The sequence below is a fragment of the Pogonomyrmex barbatus genome, unplaced genomic scaffold, assembly GCF_055798465.1.
Source record: "Pogonomyrmex barbatus isolate J1 unplaced genomic scaffold, ASM5579846v1 scaffold14, whole genome shotgun sequence".
NCBI classification, from domain to species: domain Eukaryota; kingdom Metazoa; phylum Arthropoda; class Insecta; order Hymenoptera; family Formicidae; genus Pogonomyrmex; species Pogonomyrmex barbatus.
This window is the reverse complement of record NW_028297110.1, coordinates 5,712,139-5,732,566: the sequence shown is the minus strand read 5'-3', so window position 1 is coordinate 5,732,566 and position 20,428 is coordinate 5,712,139. Positions and strand designations below refer to the sequence as shown.

Genomic DNA, 20,428 nt, shown 5'->3' with positions numbered 1-20,428 from the left:
TAACCCGTTTTCGATACAAGGGTCATTGTCGATGTAAAAATTAAGCAATCTGTTATACAAAATTAATTTATTGTAAAATATGTTGTAAAATAACAATCCGTCGTATAAAAGAGATATAATCGAGATTTGATCGTGTAAATAGATCGAAAGAGACTCTTCGTTTTCATCAGTCGGTCTTATTTTTGATAAATGTCATTACGTCATTAACGTCATCCTTGGAGCCTAGGAAAATAGGTGATCTCTGATGGATGTTTTCCGGAACGATGTCCAGAATATCAATTTTTCCATTTGTCGCCAGACCACCCGCTTCCTTCACTATAAAAGCCATCGGGACGCACTCGTATAAAAGCCGCAGCTGAAATTACGAAATTATAGAATCGGCATATCAGTTGCATAATTTATTATCACGTTGACTCGACTTGTTGCGAAATTTTCATGCGTTAACATATGCGAGATATAAAGCATATAAACGGAAAGTATTTTAAAATACATTTATATTTTGTGTATGCATATGTACGACGCGCGATAAATTTTGAAGTCTCAGTTAATTATCGGTAAATATGTTCTCTTGAAATTCTCGACCTCGATATCGGGGCCTCTGATAGAGAGCCGGAATCGCGTGTTTACCGAAATGAATAATGTGCAAAGTTCGATAATATTTCGCGTATTTACACAAAAATCAGGGATGCCGCCATCCATTCAAGTTCAAACCGGATATTTATACCGCGTCTAGATAAAATAATTTCCAAAGTCCGATATTTTTCTGCGTGTTTATCGGATAGATGGTAGCGTAAACGTCTGTTTACAAGGCAAAGTTGTTACAGCAAGTTATTTCATTACTCAATTCGTCCGCGGTAATAAAGGCATCCGATAAACATGAAAAATCAGGATCGTTTAGCAATAATCGGAGCAAAAATAAACAATTGAAGGAAAAAAGGAGGATCCTCATCGAGGATAAGAGGATATTGTAATATGTTGCTCTCGCATCTGTCTCATTCTTTTTTCGAGAAAGTTTTCATGAAAGTTCTAATTCGATATAAAACTCATAAGTCGTGAAATTACCTTGCCGTTGGGATTGCTCTTGCTCGCGGGATACAAAAAGATACCGCCGTACTTAATCGTTCGGTGTACGTCGGCGACCATGGAGCCTACGTATCTGGCACTGTAGGCTTTCCCGGTTGCAGGATATTTCTTGGAATGTATATACTCCTTGATAGACGAGTCCCACGTGCTCTCGTTGCCCTCATTAATACTGCAAGCAATACGCGATTTCAATCGCAGTCAACAACGTAAGCGAGTTATCGCAGAAAGATGCAATTCCGCCTATAAATAGGTAACCCAATCTTATCGACTATCTCATCAGGTTCGCGAGATTACCCTAATTGTATCCGGTACACTAATTGTATCATGCGGCATATCTTTGACGCATTACTCACGAATATTAATCGCGTGGCTCGCGTCGAAATTAATACACCGACTGTACACCCTTAATCTTGCATCTCGCGTAGTATCTCTAAATTCGAGGCTTTTATTTAAAAAGAAAAAAAAAATAATTGAAAAAAAGTATCTCGAATTTAGAGATGTCATGCGATACGAGATTAAGAATATCTCATCTCGCAGCTTCCCCTTTCCTTCCCCTTCCCCCTCCCCTCCCACTCTCTTCTCTTTTTGTCATACCTATAGATATTTCCTCTGTCGGGCATACGCATGTTCCTCTCGGTCAGTATAAATTCCCCGATGGCCGGATCGTACGTGAATCCATTAACGCCATGCCCGATCGAGAGCACTATCATAGTCGCCGAGCCATACAGCGCGTATCCGGCCGCGACCAAGTTCTGTCCCGGTTGCAGCGCGGCCTGCAGCGTGGATTCCCCGGATCGTTCGGGTTTTTTGTAAATTCCGAAGATCGAGCCGACGGAGACCAGGCAGTCGATGTTGGACGAGCCGTCGAGCGGGTCGAAGCACACGACGTACTTGCCGCTCTTCTCCGTTTCCACCTCGATGGCGTTCTGATTCTCCTCGCTCACGAGCACGCACGTGGTGAAGGAGGACGTCAGCATGTTGATGAAGAGCTCGTTGCTCAGGACGTCCAGCTTCTTGACTTCCTCGCCCTGGACGTTGGTATTGCCGGCGATGCCGTACCTGGATGAACGACGGGATGCATCGACCGCGCGTTTAGCGGATGAGACTAGTAATTATTCAAGCGATTATTGCGTGATCGATTCGATTAGTCATGACATGTTTCAAACGCTTTGGATACATGACGAAGATGTATGACGGTTGCTTCCGATGTTATTGGAAAGAAAATATTTTTGAAACTCTTGATTATCTTACAAATACATATGTTACTCATGTTTTATATTATTATTTTAATTTCATTTTATAAACAGACAGAAGCAATAACTTTTAAGAATTTTGAACGATTTTTATGTCTATTTCTATTAATGTAGATTAATTTTAATCTCTCGCTTTTATTTTTTATCCTTTTGCAATTCTTAGAATGATAGAAAGTAAGTTAAACCGAGATTACGGTTAATCTACGTGGATAGAAGTAAACATTATGTATTCAAATCTGTTTAAAGAAAAAATTCTTTGGAGATTTCTTAGAATTTCTAGCTTGGAATAATATTAAAAACGTTTCAAATTTTTATAATCAAATATAATTAAATTATTTGAAAATTATTAAAAAGAAGAATTAAATAAAAGGATTATTAACAATGCTAAGACAAATCCAATATTGCGTTGTTTTCAAAAGAAAGTTGACTTTTGTAGTACAGGATATATCAAAAAACATTTTATAAAACGTTTACTTGGAAAATGAATTATAAAATTGTTAAAATGTATGATGTAGTGTAATATATGATGTAGATAATTGATTCCATAGACAATTATTTAATAATCGTAAAATTATCAAGAGATATAAATTGTCTGTTATATCATAAAAAAAAAAAAAAAAAAAGAATCGAAGATATCTATTATCGAGAAATTTTTTTACGGCTAACTAATTTCTTAATTCAAGATATAATTTACATCAGATTATCGATAAGAAAAGTGTGTTTCGGAAATCGATGGAGTGCAACCAGTCATGAAATTGTTTTATTCATGTTTATGCGGTGAACAACCGCAGGCACTGTAATAATGGGAAATCATTTATATGTTATTTACATGCGAGGTTACAGAATTGTCAGGGCGTAGAGATTAATGTTTACTGGCGTGTATTGGCAGCTTGAGCACGAGACTGTACTGCTGCCGAATACATTTGAATAAAATAGAGAGACGCGCGCCGGTTCGGGAACGAACGTTAGTCGCGGTTACGATACTACCGAGACTTTACATCTACACTATATACATATTAGTCGAGTCTGTCGCGCGCTAAATTCTGACCGTCCGTCCCGTGTGGAAATGTAAAATCGCATAAACTACATCCGCACGCCGGCTATAATGCATGAAAACCTTCTGTTGGTCGGTCGTAAAGTTATCCAGCAACTTAAACCGCCTCGACTCGGGAAATATTTACGTAATGTAAACCGTATAGCCTCGCAAAACAGCGAGGTAGTTTCAAACGCATGAAGATTACAAATTATAATTACATTAATTGGAATACATCGCGGAAATGTCTCTCTCTGCCGTTTAAAATATCCTACACAAATGGGGACATCTAATTTGTCACGTAACACTTCTCGTAACGTTTTCCTCTCCGCGCTGCTCGGCATTTTCGCCTATTAGCGAAGCGAAGAGTAACGCGAGTCGCGCGCATTCCGTTTACGTTTTATATTCGCGTCTCTCTCGCACTCGTGGTCGCACTTGTGGTTTCTTCCGGAAACCTTGGCACGCGCGTTTTACTCACATATTAGCGATACCGGCCTTCCTCACGGCCGAGCTGACGGCTTTCACGGCAGTCTGTATGCTGTTCAACAGCTGCGTGAGATCACCGGTCGCCGTTGGCACTTTGCGCTGCTCCGCCAGCACGAATCTCGTCAGCGTCATGCAATCCGAGTCCATAATGTTTTTCGATGCCATTTTGTGACCGATGTCTCTTCTTCGAGCGGCGGGCGAAACGCGGGCGTAACTCCCTATCTCGACGTGCGGCGACTGAGACCGACGATAGCGAAGCCGCGTTATATAAGCCTCTGGCAAGCCGCGTTGGTCGCCGACGTGTTATCGCGACAGTGAAAGCAATAGTTAGTATTCGAGTTCCCGAGCTCGCTCTGGCGAGCCTCTTCTAGTCGATGTAGCTATTTTACGATACGCGCGCGATCGCGCGAACGGTGGTCGTGGCCCTCGATAAAGCGACTAGGTTATTAAAAAGCGAGTTCAAGTAACGCGATGTAATATTCGAAAAAGAAAGACAAGATGACATGATTTATTATTTAATACTCGCAGATGTAATATTTACAGATATATCTGTGGAGTGCAATCGATGCGCGGCATTTGAGTTATTCGTGCATGCTGTGTAAAATAAATCACGATGATCAGCGGTTGAATTTATTTTTGGATCGGTTTAAAGTCAATTCTCCCTATTGGATATTGCACGCCTGTCATTGATTTACTTTTTCCAACCGTTTTTCTCACCTCGCGCGAATTTGTTATTTTATTAATTCATTGACGCGGACGCGGTGAATTTTATATATATACTTTTGTTGAATTTAACGTAGCCAACGTAGCATCAGTCGCGCGTTGGTTTAGAAAAGAATTAAATCCCGCGAAAAATATCCGATAATCGCATAAAATAAGCGAACAATGACGCAGTTAATACGCGAATTTTATTCGGCAGTTGTTTCGTTGACGGTTTTCTCGCACGGTTTTTATATTATCCGGCTCGCTTTTTCCGCGCATGATTTTCATCGCTGTAACACATGTAAAGATATTCGATTCTGTCGTTGGTCTTGTAAACGAGAACTACGAGACAAAAAAAATTATTACACGATTCACACATGCATGTAGCGGTTTTCTGTTATCCGGCCGTATTATCGAGGTCAGGTAAGTCGGAACTGGGTCATATTAAGATTCGTTTCGCCGATTATGCATTATCCCTCCACGTGGAAACATGGAGTGTCGCGCGTCATTCGCGACTTTGTAACGTAAGAATGATTTTATTGCTTCCCATCGCTGAGCGTAAATCGATTTTCGTATCATTCTCACGCACACACGTGCACGAGGAGGAAAGCGTCTTGGAATTCCAATCTAAGCTATTTCAAATGTCAAAAGCAGTATTATGCGGTTAATTAAAGTTCAAATTAATTCCCGAATGCATCTTGTGATAAACAAGACCGGTAATGTCATAGTTTTGTTGTAAATGTTATTACGCTGTGCAGAATAATTAAACTAAATGACATATAACGAAATTAGTGTCGCAACGATATTGGATCGATCGAATCGGTTTCGCCTAAATATAGCAATTTACTTGCTTTTGTGTGTGTGTGTGTGTGTGTGTGTGTGTGTGTGTGTGTGTGTGTGTGTGTGTGTGTGTGCGTGTGTGTGTGTGTGTGTGTGTGTGTACGCAGTGACCATACTACGTTACTTATAAACTTATTCATATTTTTTTTTTTTCCTATGATTTTATCTACAATCTCTTATCAATAATATCATATGAGGGATAAATATTTAATGAGACAATTATCAATATCGAGAAATATTAATTTTATTGTCATTAACACAAATGCATATAAAATAACGTCGTAATAGTTTTCCAAGACTATCATGATAAGACCATAAAAAAAGTATATTGACTTTTGCTAAAGAAAATTTCAACAATATGTACAATTTATAACCGTCTTTTATACTTTGGTGCCATGAACGCACACGAATACACGCGCGCTCTTTCACGAGCTTGTTAAAAGTTTATAGCTCTCGCGTTAAAAATTCTTATAAAATGTCGCACTTTCTGTCCTCGGGCGTAGATTAAAATTGTACGAATTACGATTGGTCATCTTCTCCACCTCGGCCAAGCTTCTTCGAGGTCAGACGCTCGCGTAACCAGTACCGACATTCGTCGATATTTGTAATTATTAAAGGAAGAAGAGCTGTGCAAGATCGTCGGCAGGACGATTTCTGATGGTTCTGGTTTGTGAAACCGTCGTCAGAGGCTCCGTGACGATCTACAAATCGATGAGCTTGAATCGCATCGGCGACGACAGCGTGTTTATATATCGGCTTTCATACTCGAGCGGTCCGTGATGCCACTCGATCCGGAAATTTCGTACGACCTGGATAAAAACAAAAATGCATCTCTAGTTCATTCCTTTCGCAGTTTGCACCGCGCGCGATCGGCAGAGACGTGCAAGCGTCGCGTTCTCGCGGTTTTTCCATTCGGGCGCGCCGAATTTGGAGAATCAGCGATTCGATTGAAAAGCGTGGTTACGAGACTCGGTATTCTCATTGTCGGGGGAATTCGTAATTTCTACAGTTAAAAACCGCACAAAATTAAAAAATATTTTTCATTAATAAAATATTCGGATATGCAAAATATTCGAAATATAAAATCGATGTCTGTATGTGTATCCGAATATTTCGAAATATCTGCCAGATGTTAATCGGGGAATAAAAATGGTCGTATCTCTCCGTTGATGCTCGCATCGCAAACCGTCGGGGCGAGTTACGGAATCACGCTTCTCAATTCTTCACGAGGAGAGCAACGGCGCCAACGGGAATTCGCGAGAATATTTAGTTCTCCGGAAAATTCATATTTGAACGCAACATCGTTATTTCACTGCCATGCACAGTCACGCGTAGTCCGACACTCTAAGAGAATCTGCATATTATGCAAACACGTCGTCTGTTTCTGTTGTTATGCCGGCATGCGATATACTTTTGCGCGCGGGCTCGTTTGAACCTCTCAACTTATTAAACATCTGTGCTTATCACATATGAATAAAACATCTCCGAAAAGAAGAGCGTAGATTCCGCTCCTCGTCGTCAGGTGCATCATTGAAAACAAACGTAGAGATCAGTTTTTCCTTCTTGCACTCATTTAAAATGGGTTTGCACTCGCCTGGCAGAAATCCACGCGAACAGATAAAGTCAGAATATTTACTATCCGCAATTTTTTCCCATTCCTTAATTCCTTAATTTTTTTCCCATTCCTAAATCTTAAACGGCAAAAAAATTTTTCTCATGCCTTTAGGTATGAATAAAATATACATAATTATTTTAAGAAAACAAAAGAAAAATAATAATAAATAAAATAGAAATAGACTCCAACAATTAAATCAAGGAAATTTTCTCATGCTTTTAGAGTGTATAATAATAAGTAATAAAATATATGTAACTATTTTAAGAAAACAAAAGAAAAATAATGATAATAAATAAAACAGATATAGGCTTCAATAATTAAATCGAAAAAGAAAGAAGCTTATAGAAAAAAGCTTATAGACAAATTTTTTTAACCGGTTGACGTTATTAAAGTTTCACCTTGTTAATCAAAGCCCAAGTATTAATCAACATTTGGAAACGCTTTAACTGTTTTGATCGTAAAGCACAATCGTGAATGTTTAAGACTGTTATTAAGAATGTTTTTGGTTGATCCCGTTATCCTTCTAACGAAAGACGCGTAAATAATCATAATTGGAAATTCAGTTATTCGACTGAGTGAATCCCAGCAATAGAATTGCCAACAGGAAGAGCAAGTTTACGAACTGTCAAGAGCAACGTCTCGAGCTTCATTTCGGCAAATCGTCGGCCGATGCAGGTGCGAGGGCCGAATCCGAAAGGCATGTAGGCGAAGGGATGCGCCTCCTTGGCTGATGGAAACTCCGTGTTGCCCCGCAACCATCTCTCGGGAATGTATTCCTCCGGTCGTGGAAACTGCGTGGGCTCCTTCGTGATCAGGTCGTGACAGAAAATGACATCAAACTGACGGCATGGAAGACAATCATTGAGAACGCGATTTCATTGATACACTTTGTTTCGCAACACGTATACTCGTAATAAACCCCCAGCCCTGAGCTCTTTATATAATTCAGAATGAATTTTTGTTTTAACGGTAATGCTGAAATATATATCGACATCTTTAAATCATAAATGAGCAAATGGAAGCCATTTTTTACGGATTAAGCTTCGAACAAACTTTGAATAAATAATGAAATTTTATTCCTCATTTATTTCAAAAAGATCCCTAATAAAATTTTAATTAGAGGCTTATGATTAAATCTTTTAAAGCTATGTATTAATAATTTATGAAAAAAAATTAAAGAAAGATTATGTTTGCTCAAACCTTTGCTAAAGGAAAATTGACTTTAAATTTCTTGAAGAATTCACGGAGTTTATCGAATATATTCCATACTTGCTCGTAATATTATTTATATTAACTTTCTAAATTTATTCTCGTAAATATTGTCTAAAAAATTGTTTAAATATACCAATAAAATAAATAAACTTTAAATGCCAAATGTCATCAATCAGGAATTTTTATCTTTAATCTTTAAATAAATTTTATCTTTAATCTTTAATAAAAAATAAAATGAAGTAAAAAAAATGATACATACTCCTGCTGGTATTTTGTATCCTCCCAAGCAAACCTCTGTTTGTATAGTTCTAAGAGTTCCTATAAAGGTGGGAAACAATCGAAGAGATTCCTTAATGCAGGCTTTAGCATATTTCGTCTGATCCAAGACTTCTTGCGTGACAGGCGATGTTTTGTCCGGCAACAAGGACATTACTTCTTCACGCAGTTTTTCCTGCTTCTCTGGATTATTCGCGATGTAATACAACATACCACCAGCGGTATTACCAGTCTGTAATTGTAGGTCGCTTAATGCTTAATTTTACATGGTCTCACTTTTAGAATCTCGGTATATTCAATAAAATTTCTATTCCTGTTCGAAATATTTCCAGATAAAAATCTAGCGGTTGAGCAGCGAAGATGTAAATAGAAAATGCTAAAAACTAGAGTACGAAAAAAGCAACTCTCGACAAACTCGATCTTAGAAGTCTGATAATTTTTTCTTTTATTGAATTTATATATATAAATACGAAATTAATTGCTTATATCGCGTGACATTATTTTTAACGGATTTACGACGCAGCAGCTCAAAGCTAGAAAATAAGTCGATAATTAGATTTGAAATCGATTAATCCCCCTTCTCGATTAATCCTCCCTCTTTCCCCTATTGGAAATTCTTATTGTGAAAAACATTTGTGTATATTAATCAGAATCCGTTTATTCCGTTTATTGTTTTATCATTTACTTTATTGAAAAGGAAATGGTTTCTCGTCGTAGGAGCTCGAGCCATATTAAAATCGCTTCGAAGAACGTCAGAGTTAGAATCCCACGCTTACCGTATCAACACCAGCCGTTAGCATATCGAGCGCCATTACGTATGCCGTATGCTTATCGATACGCAAGAGTTTCTCTAATATACTACGATCATGCTGATTCGTATTGTTATCCCTTGCGTCAAACTTCGCCTTGGCCCGCTCGATGTGTTTCTTCGCAATTCTAAAAGAGATCGCAAATGCGAATACAAAAATATGCGAATACAAAGAGGATAAGCCGACTACAATGGCGACGACGAGTCTTTTTGGGGTCTTTTGGGGGAGGGTTGTTAACGTGACGAGACGAATTAGGCGCGAGCTAAACGTGGGGTAATAAACAATAAAACGTAGATGTAAAGCGTTAAGTTTCATTCTGCAAAAAGCATATAATTAGCGTGAAACGATACGCGATACGTTATTGATAACTAAGTTCGCGACACGAGAATGTCGAGGAAACATATCGAGGATTACGGTAATGACGATGTGAAGTAACAAGTTCGCGTATATTCGCGTGGGAGTTCGCGAGTAATACGCTGACGTAGTAATGTAACGAGTATAAGTTTCAATATTTACCCATTAAGCGTATCCATCACACGGAAGAATTTCTTAAGATTCGGCGTATTGTATACCTTCCACAGAGACGTCAGAATCTCTAAGCGATACATGAGCTCGAACATTTCTTGCACGCAATTAATCATTATTTGTGGTTCCGAATCCGGGGCGAGATTAGGCTCCAAGCACCCTAGTCGACAATCCATCGCGATCGAGCATATTCCTGTTAATTACATAACGATAAGTGATCATCAAGTGGCCGCGCATCAAGACGCCTTGATATCGCCTTGGACGCCTTGGAATGTGGAGCGGTATATCTTTAACTTTTCCCCAACATCTTTATCTCCCGTCACCATCGTTGATAAATGTATTATCCGATCCACTCGAATGTACAATGCCGCGGTGCATTGAATTTGGAGTGCGAGCTAATTTATCAGCTCCATTGTTACAAGCGAGACTTATGTACATTCTGACCGCTGCCCCTGAGGACGGTCTCTCATACGAAAATTACTAATTGTTGGGCGCCAGGCACGATCGCGTGCAACTCTATTATACCAGAAAGAAAATCTCAGGTTTGTCCGCTTACAAAGTTTAAATTCGCATACGCTATACGACGATCCGGCAGCCCGATTTGAGATGGTAGAGGGGGGAGCTCGCGGGACCGGGCGCGAGAGAGAAGGAATCAAAATAATGCGACAAGAATTAATTAGAACAACACTAAGAATCTATCTTTAATTTCGACTCGAATCTGTATATGCGCTTATCTCGATCGCTTTTTCGTGATGTAATACATGTCGAAAGTTCGAGTCTCGAATCGTGCAACGACAAAAGTTACAGAAATCTTCACGTTAAATGAGTAAGGCAGCAATCCGATACAGTACTCGGGAATACACATGGCGTGTCCGAACTACGTTTCCGCCGGGGGGGGTGGTCCGAGCTCACACAAGACGCAGATTTAATTCGCAACACGTGATTTTATACACCCCGCGAACGACACAGCGGTATCTCACTCTACAACGGTAAATTCTATGCGCGGCAATCATACAAACGAGAGTCGTACAAAAACTACGGGCGGCCTCAGGGCGCCACGTCACAACTTACATCATTCTAGGTGCTCCATTTTCGAAGGGAGGAGCGCTAAATGTCAGCGGCGTAAATATCTCTCGGCGTCGCGGTGTATTCACTCGCGTCGCTTACTCACCTTCTAAGGCCCACTTTAGCAGTTCGTTCTTGAAGTCGCTCGGCAATTCCAGGGTCTCGGGATCCCGTAGCATTCGCATCCTCTTCACGAAATCCACGGCCACCTCGTTGATCTGCGGTACGTGCATCTTGACCGTTCGCGATTGCATCATGTGCGGATTGACTTTCGAGCGAAAGTCGTGCCACATTTTGCCCTGGCTGAAAGCAGGAGAGCGCCCTTTTCAGCGCGGAGAAACGAGATGTTACATCGTACGCAATTTACGTAGGCCTCTGTGTTTGGCCTCCGTGGCTCTCGGTACACTCGCTGGACTATCGACCGTACAGGACACAGGAGAGACCAACGAGGGAGAGAGAGAAAGAGAGAGAGAGAGAGAGAGAGAGAGAGAGAGAGTTAGAGTAAGAGTGAGAGAGAGAGTTAGGATAGCGATGGGGACGGGAGTTGCTTCGTCAGCTCGTGTTCCCGTATTCTGACGAATTTTCGAGATGTCGATGACCTTCGCGCTTGACCATATATCTGACGTACTACGTCGAGAACGCTCGTATTTATCCGCGCTGAAAGCTCGAAAGCCATAATAACTTCGTTATTAATCTAACAATTTAACAGGACGTAATGCTGTTCCAAAACTAGCCGTAACGTTAGTGCAGATCACACAGATCGCTGAATGCCATCTGAGATTAGTAAGAGAATATTGCGATTCCTAAAGCTTTGAAAAGGTCGTTTAATGAAATCGTACTCCCTGCTCTTTTGTCATTTTCAGATTTTTTTTAATATCTTAATAATAAATCTAAGGATAAAGAGACGTACAACGAAACTGGGACGTTCTTTATATGTACGTACTATCATTCACAAGTACCTATCCAGCTATAAAACTTGACAATCTTCTTTCTTCAAATAATTACTTCAGAATTTTATGGTTTTCTTCTAAGATTCTAAAAATCTTTTTACGAAATCTTTTCATTATCATATCTCTGAGGATCATGAGGATCGTGAAATGTTAATCGTGTGTCTTTCAAAATAGAAATAATTTTCTTGATGATTCTGTTTCTTCCAAAGTGCTTTACTGACCTTACTGCGAGACCGTATTCTCCATTCCAGATGTTTTCTCTGTTCTGACGATAGTAAAGTAAACTGTGTATGGCAATCCGCAACGGCTGCTGGCCATCTAGTCGATACAATTTTTCACACAGCTCCGGTGCGAATAGGAAAATCATCGTCCGGCCAATTGCTAGTTTGTCCAATTTGACAATATCGCCATATTTATCACGCATCATCCGCAAATGAGTTTTAACTGATTTAACTCTGCCATATTCACCTGCATTGTTTATGCCAATCAGTAATCGCTTTTTAAGAGGGTTAAATTAAAAAAAAATTGAAATTTTTTTCAAATTAAAGATTAAAGTTTTGTAAATACTGATATTTTCAACATTTCAAGTCAGACTTTTCAATTATTTATCGATTATTTACGTACTCCTCCCCCGCTCTTAATCGCGATTTAGGAAGTACATCACATTTTTTAACACTAGAAGTACCAAGCGGACAGTTTTGACCTCATCTATTTTTTTTTTAATTAATACTTTTTTCTGATATCAAAGATTTTACAATTTTTTAAGTTTAACTTTATCAAAATAAAAAAATTGATGAAAAATTAGAAATTTTCAAAATCGTATTTTTAATATAGAAAAGAGACATTAATTTAAAAAATAAACGAGATTGGAAATCTCACTCGTCGTTTCTGGTGTTAAACGATCCATTTATTTAATAAATAATAAAATAATGTTTGAAAATGCTCGATATTTTATTAAATAAATTTCTTATATATTATGTCGCTGTTACCATAAATTTAGATTTCGAATCTGGTTTAAACGTCATGTTTCATATTTGACATTGAATAATCCGCTAAAAATCTCCATATTTTGAATACGTATTGAAAAAACTCTCACCTATATATGGCAGAAATCTGAACCAATTGCCAAGCAAAGGTAACGCTTTCGGGCCGGGAATCTCTTCGACTGGACGCGCGTTTTGCAATTCGATGTTCATATCGTTGTTCACTTTTGTTTCGTTATGTTCGCTCGGATAAGCCGACTTTGCGCGATATTGCACCCTCGATAACAAACTCGAGCGGCTGATCTCGCGGATAAGAAATCGTACGTGAATCATATTTTACGGATGTCCCTCGACTCGGTCGTTTTGTAAAAGTACCTGCTAGATTAGTGTATTTGTCGTAGATGATCGCCACCGACTGATCTCACAATATTATCAATTTAACGCGTTCAATATGTATACAGTTACGTTTCGTGGTTATTTACAACGGAAACTGTGTATTTATTTGGCAAATATATGACTCGAAATACTAGTTTAGACTAATGGAAAAATATCGCGTATCTCGCGCGTGGAATTTAAGGTATGAATAAGACTGCCGAACTTTTCCTGGCATACACATCGTAACTGTGAAAAATGAAGGGCCAAGATTGAAATTTTAATCTCGAGTAAGAGATTAAAATACGGTGGTGGAATTGCCACGGAATAAGCGATTCTGCGGCTGGAGAGTTAATTCCTTGACTGTAGTGTACGTATACCAAGTCCAAATTTATTCCTCTCCTTCTGTATTAACCGATAGAAGGCATCGTAATTTAAAGGAGTGCAGATTTATTTACTCGAAATTTTTCGTTTCTATCGCATAGCTCCCGGAATTCTAGGTGCTGTATGTATCATCCAGGCAGTCAAAGGGTTAAAAGACGAACGAGCGACCAACGTGATATTTACAAGATGATCGTTCGTCTTGGGCTAACATTGAATTCGGGTGTTGTATGGGTTGTAAAGCACGCGATAGAGGGATTTTCCGGGAGATATCGAATTATGGTCCCGGGGGATACCCGGCGCTGTGCCTTGCCGCTGGACCGAAACACGCGAACGCCTCTATATCGACACACGTCAGCCCATGTTATAGCACGAGCCACGACGACGACGACGACGACGACGACGACGACGACGATGGCGGCGACGATGATGAACCGAACGCCCCGTTTTCACCCTCTCCCCACGCTCATTTCGATCCGACATTTTCCCGCCTTAGCTTAACCCTCAGATGTCGGAAATACTTTCAAACCGGAGAGAGCGACGAAAATAGGTCATATTTCACCCCTCCTCTCCTCCCGTGGTCGCCTCGACATGATAGGTTTGTTATTACAAGTTCCAAATGCAGGAAACGCCTGATGAAGCAACTTTTGCCGTGTAACTTTTACCTACCGCGACCTTTTTCTTTCCCTTTTTTTTCCCTTTTCTTCTCTTCTTTTTTCTCTTCTTTTTGTGAGAGAAAAATGACGCAGCGTTTCGAAGGCTCGAAGATACGAAGCGCCTTTAATGAGTCGAGATGGGTCGAACTAGTCAGCATTCAGATACTAGGAAGTGCAGCGAATTTCCCAAATACTCTATCGACAATTGTATTATTTGCAACTAATATAGTTCGTGAAAATCTACTTTGAATTATCATGATATTATAATATTAAATCATTATGATATTAAATCATCAATACCAATAAAAACTGTCATTGATATGCAAGTAAACGTATACTGAAATATACAGTAAATAAAAAAATAAACATTTCAACATTTAGACAGGGGGTTATAGATCACAGTCGGAGTCAGATTATATAATGTTATAACTCATAAACAACATTAGTTATTATTTCTGCACATCCTCTAATTTTGTAAAAGATGATGTAAGACGCATAGTTAAGCGGATAAAACAAATTACGTAAAATAGTCTATAACAACATAATAAAGTCAAATTGTAATAAATTAATCGTTGAAATATCAAAAAAGGCGTGACACAAAGTAATAAATGATCTAGGAAATAAATTTACATGTTTGTGACCAAAGGATACATTTAGGATTAAAATATTGTAGAAATATATAACGATCTTATGAAAACCAAGTCGTGTAACATAAAGTTACAAATATTTATCCCTACCACTGCAAATACAGGAGGAGAAGTATCAAGTTTCTCTAAAACTATTATTAAATAAGTCAAAGTAAAGGACCAACGATGTAAAATAAATTAATGTTTCTCCGTTATAATTATATGCGATCTGACATATTTGTTATTTCTATTTCTACTGGAAGGTTCGAAACATTTATATTTATTTATACATGTTAATAAATATTTAATTGCATATATTCCGAAATCCGATTCGTATCTATAATTAGAAATTTATATCTTTAGAATCTTCAATTATTTCTAATATTAATGATTTGTTAAATGCATCTCACATTCTATCATGTCACATATGTATATCCAGTACCAGCTCTTATTGATCTTATAATTAGAGTTTTTTTAGCTTTTATTTATCTCTAGAATCTTTATTTACTTATTTGATTATCGATGTTTTTTTTTCAAATGTACTTTTTTAACCTATGCCACTTTCGTATAATATTCGACTACACGAACATTCTATTTTTGTAAAATGCGCATTAAGATAACATTAAAGTAATCTAATGAATCGAATAATCTATTTTAACAACAATGTAGAATGTTTGATAATGCATTCTATTGAATAAAAATGTAGAAAATTCATGTATTCAGGAAAACTTTTATTTCGAATTGTAGAAGATATTACTACTCTAAAGCACATGTAGATTCAGAGAATATCCGGAGGATATCACTTAAGTAGATTACATTTTCTTTATATTCGAGATGTATTATTATACAAAAAATACACTATGAGTATATTAAATTTTGTCTTTTTCCTATATGTAAATTGAAATTATATTCTAATATTATAAGTATCTGAAAAATATATAGATCTAATATTAAAAATTATTTTATTAATATATAAGTAGTATATTGCTCAAGAAAATCATTTTGAACACTGAAAATAATTTATTTGCTTATCGATAATAATGATAATAAGTAATAAAATTTTTAAATTATTAAGTTAGATTAGTAAATTGTTACTAATTTCAAAAAGCCTGGAATTTGAAATGGATTTTCCGGCACATGTCAATATGAATTTTTTTTTATTTCGTTTCTACCGGATCAAATGTACTTGTTCTTTGCATTCTTTACAAATAATAAGTTGAGAAATTGTAGTAAAAACCGATTAGAAAGCGATGATACAATAACCATGACTTGAGTCCACTATAATTTCCTTGTCTTGAGTGCTGGACAATTTTTCTGCTGATGTACTTGCAAATGAAGTATTTATTTCCTGAGTTTTGAATATTACCCGTGAATTTTCTTTTCTTTGGTCTGCTAGCACGTTCATACGTGTTTCGTGAATGTTTGCGATCCATTGTTCTTTATTTTCGTGCGTCAATTTCACTCGGAGGTTAAATGACTATTGAAAATTTCACCGTTGAATAACACAACTGTCCCTAGACTAACCTGACTCTTGTGCTGAGGACAAAACCGGAATAGCTATCGACCGTTAAAAATCTTATACTTGCATTTGGTTGGGTACTCGGTTGGTTAAGAGCTCCTGAAGTTTTACGAATTTCGATACAAAATTTTATAAAGATATTCTTAAAATATTAAATTAAAAGAGTCTGTAAAAAAAAATAAATTTTTTGACCCAAAAAATGAGATTTCCTCCTTAAAGGAACTCGAACATAGTGTACTATAAGAATGGATGTTCCTTGAAAAAATTGTGTGATATTACAAGTGACATTGCAAGATAAAAAAGATTTTATTATCCATATGACAAAAAGACATCTTGTAGAGGTTTAAAAGATGTTCTTACATATCTTGTAAGATGTCCTAATAATTATCGAAAATATTTTTTAAGAGTCTTAGTAACACTTTTAGATGTTTTTAAGATAGCTATAAGATCTTAAAGACGTCTAAAAATGTTGTGTAAGACTTCTAAAATACGTCTACGTAAAAAATATCTTTTCGTTAATTAAGATATAGTTATTAAGACATCTTAGAACGCAACCTATGATTATATCTTAAAAGAATTATCTCCATCCTATAAATTTTGTCGTGATGGAATCTCTATCCATAATCTTTACATCATGTTTCTATCTGCCGGGAAAGTATCAAACCAAGATGCGCACAATTACCCTACTTTCCTCTACCTAAAGAAATAAAAAATTACCTCTTCGTCTTTTTGTAAAAGAAGCCTGTCCGTGTCGGATATACTGTTTTCAAAATGCGGTCCAGAATCTCTTTTCAGTTTGCTGTGAGAAAGAAATGCATATTTTTATCCTTGATTATCCAAGAATGGGACTACAAACTATTAAATGCAATCGAAGCACAAATCGTACGTTAAAGCGAAGAGTACCGTGCATTTCTAGAAAAGAAATTTTACAACATTCTTCAACTTTTATTAGATAACAGGATTAAGATTATTCTTGAATTGTTATAGCATCTAATTTGAAATTATTGCTAGCAAATGCTTTTAATAGTCATGCAAAGCGTACAGGACCTTTGAAAGGATATCAAACTCAAAAGAACTAATATAATAGTAACTAGTATAATTGTTATCATTTTATATCTCGAGAAAAATTAAATTAATAAAATAAAAATAATAAAATAAGAATAATAGTTTCGACTATACTTTCAAGGCCATGTGCGCATTGCGAACGCGCGAGAAGCGTCCGTATGTATATACCTACTGAAATGCAATATTTATTTAAATGCGTAAATACCTCCGTTCCCTTCCCGGATCGCTTGTTGCGAAATTTGAGAAATACATTGAGCCCGAAAATTCTCGTAGTGAACGTCCTGCGTGACGTCCTTTAGATCCTGCATGTACATCGATATTAGCATCGTCCTTAGTTTGACGAAGTCACTGTGCTTTGAATTCTCGATTTATGATCAACCAAAATCGAGATGTTAAAAATCGAGCACTGACACACGAAAACCAGAGAGTTACTTTGATACATTCAGTCTCTATTGCTCTTAAGCTCAAGAAGCTCATTTAAATCCCTAATTACGTTTGATTCGATTCTTTAATAATCCAATTAAAAAGCGGCATTCTTCTGACAGAAGAACGCCGCTACATTAAAATCGCTGTTCTGACTCAATGATTCTTTTGCCTGCACCCAAGTGCACTCTTGATTTTTTTCAAACAATAATCGTCAATGGATATTTGCGTAGTAAAATTATATTCTTCAATTAGATAAAACTAGCGCAAGTTTTTCCAAAATATTCCCGTTCATTTTTTTATTTTATACTTACCTCGCATGTAATTCATGGATGAAACGAGTGCAATTGGAAAATATTAATTCTATGTAGAATGTAAAAGTTCACCTTCCACTACACCCCATGGGTATTGCCGGCCGCATACTTTCCTCCCCGCAACTTCCAGCACCGTCGAACTTCCGACGACCGCGAAAAGTATACAGGCTTTCAGCTCCTTGTCTTGTTGTTTGAACTCCGCGTCTTCGTCGCTGTCGCAATCCGGAAATTGGTATATCTGTGCGAAAATTAATCATCATTTATCGTATAGAGATAAGCAATATTGCAAAGCAAAAATATTGCGTCTATGAAGCTGAAAAATATCGAGATAATTACGAAATTTTTTTAAATTTCAAAAACAAAAATCCGAAAATCGAGTCGCCGAAACTTGTCGCATTTTACCTGAATCTCGTGTTCCTCGATGTCAGCCAAAATGCGCTCCTTTAGCTTCTTCACCTCGTGAGTGGTTAAAGTATCTGCTTTCACTATTACAGGAACGACATTAACTTTCCGATGTAAATACCTCGCCTTAATACCTCGAGGTCAATCTGCCTGAGGCTGTAAAGAAAGATTAATAATATTATTAAGCCTGATATCTTAATCGTGTCGCGGGATGAAGATTATTTTTAACGATGCTCGATGTAAATTAGAATATAGGAGGGTGTGTATGCTAATTTATCACGCACCCATGACCATACGATGGTATGAAGTACAGGCAACAGTGTACTCTATTATCTTGAATATTTTTCCTATTTAATCCGCTTTCGTCTGTGAAATACTGGCGAAACTGTTCATCGATGTAAGCCGAGCACGCTTTCCACGTATCTTCGCAATTTACCGCATCGCCAAATCCTTAAATGATATCGTTACTTACAGAATCATTTCATAAAATCATATCGCTTTATCAAATTACTTTGTGAAAAATCAATGTTACTTATACGGCGCTCCTATGAAATCATTATTTACAAGATTGCTCTCTATAATTAATTCATCCACGTTTGCGGATAGTTACACGGATAGTTTGTGGATAGTAAGCTTTACGTGAAAAAGTAGAATATAAATAACTCGGCGAAATCTCTCACCTGGCGTGTCTACGATCGTTAAGCGCAGCCGTATGCCACGCTCCTCTATATCCATTGTCTTTTTCTCGATAGAGGTGGTCTTAGCCACTCGCTCTGAAAGTGAACGATGAATATTTATCAGCTCCTCGAGATCGGTTTACCAACGATGTAAGCTGATCAAATATTTTTCACGTGTCAATAACTCGCGGGGAGCGTGCGGTGGATTTTAGAACAGCGACCATCCGAGTAGCGTCCACTCCCCCGCCGCCTTACCCCTCGTGATGAAATAATGTCATGCCGGCTATTTCGATTGGCCGTGCATAATTTCGATTGAGGAAGGAGTTTTTTAACGGGTGGATGTCCAGTTCTCTAAAGGACCTCGCGTTACAGGGGTTTACAGGGGCTTGGGGGTTGAACAGATCGAATATAAAAATTATCACGCACCCGCCGCATCTGGAATTCGCCGGTCTTTGTACAGATCCCCGAGGAAGAGGCTGTTTATGAGCGTCGACTTGCCGAGACCGGTCTCACCCAGTACCATCAGGGTGAACTCGAAGCCCCTCTTCACCGATTTTCGGTGCACTTGCTCCGGCAGCGTCGCGAAGCCGATATAATCCCTGTCTTACTGAGCGAAACAAACGGTCATTAACATCGCGACAACAATGTTTAAGGTAAATCTCTTAACAGAAACAGGTGCTAAATTAACAAACGCGCGCGACACGTTTTTTCTTCTTTTTTTTAATACAAAACGCGTGTAACATGAAATTACTCGCGCGTGACGATTGCGCGTTTCGCCCGATGGCTGACTCACCATTAATGTACGATCGGCGTCAATGAATATCGCGTCTCTGCATAATTTACATCACGAGACGAGGGTGAGCCGGCTTCTCCTCTCTCCCTCGGCTCGGAGAGGAAAGACGTTTGTCGCGACGGACGATATCGAACGCGAGCGATTAATCACCATGTTAATGAAACGTTTACGTACCACCGGACATAATGGCAGCATCTAAGGACACCTCGGTGCGACGACGGGCATAACGACACGGGTAGCCAAATGTCGGGCAAACGCACTACGGCCGAGGGCGGCTGACGCTCATGAATGCCTCTTTGCGTCCGGCCTCGACTTGCGCTGGCGCACTGCCGGCCGGCCGATCAATAGTCAGTCGTGCCTCCGATGAT

The 20,428-nt window shown here is 38.2% G+C and overlaps 3 protein-coding genes across 3 annotated transcripts in view; 1 reads left to right on the top strand and 2 right to left on the bottom strand.

Annotated features, from left to right (window-relative positions):
* Positions 1-20,428, top strand: part of GluClalpha (glycine receptor alpha 1) — a 91,402-nt gene that overhangs the window by 14,729 nt on the left and 56,245 nt on the right. The window lies entirely within an intron of this gene.
* On the bottom strand, positions 51-4,223 carry LOC148937411 (fructose-1,6-bisphosphatase 1-like). Its single transcript, XM_089072765.1, has 4 exons — positions 3,848-4,223; positions 1,678-2,142; positions 1,063-1,252; positions 51-355 (listed from the first exon to the last, which is right to left on the bottom strand). The coding sequence occupies exons 1-4, from the start codon at positions 4,018-4,020 to the stop codon at positions 167-169; spliced, it is 1,017 nt and encodes a 338-aa protein (XP_088928891.1). The 5' UTR covers positions 4,021-4,223; the 3' UTR covers positions 51-166.
* LOC148937410 (cytochrome P450 CYP12A2-like) lies at positions 5,624-20,398 on the bottom strand. Its single transcript, XM_089072706.1, is given in 14 exon segments — positions 5,624-6,206; positions 7,636-7,851; positions 8,484-8,732; positions 9,277-9,436; positions 9,826-10,027; positions 11,006-11,202; positions 12,071-12,317; positions 18,261-18,426; positions 18,591-18,710; positions 18,713-18,746; positions 18,875-19,040; positions 19,271-19,363; positions 19,694-19,870; positions 20,235-20,398. Coding segments are annotated over 14 exon segments (2,145 nt in total). The 5' UTR covers positions 20,245-20,398; the 3' UTR covers positions 5,624-6,098.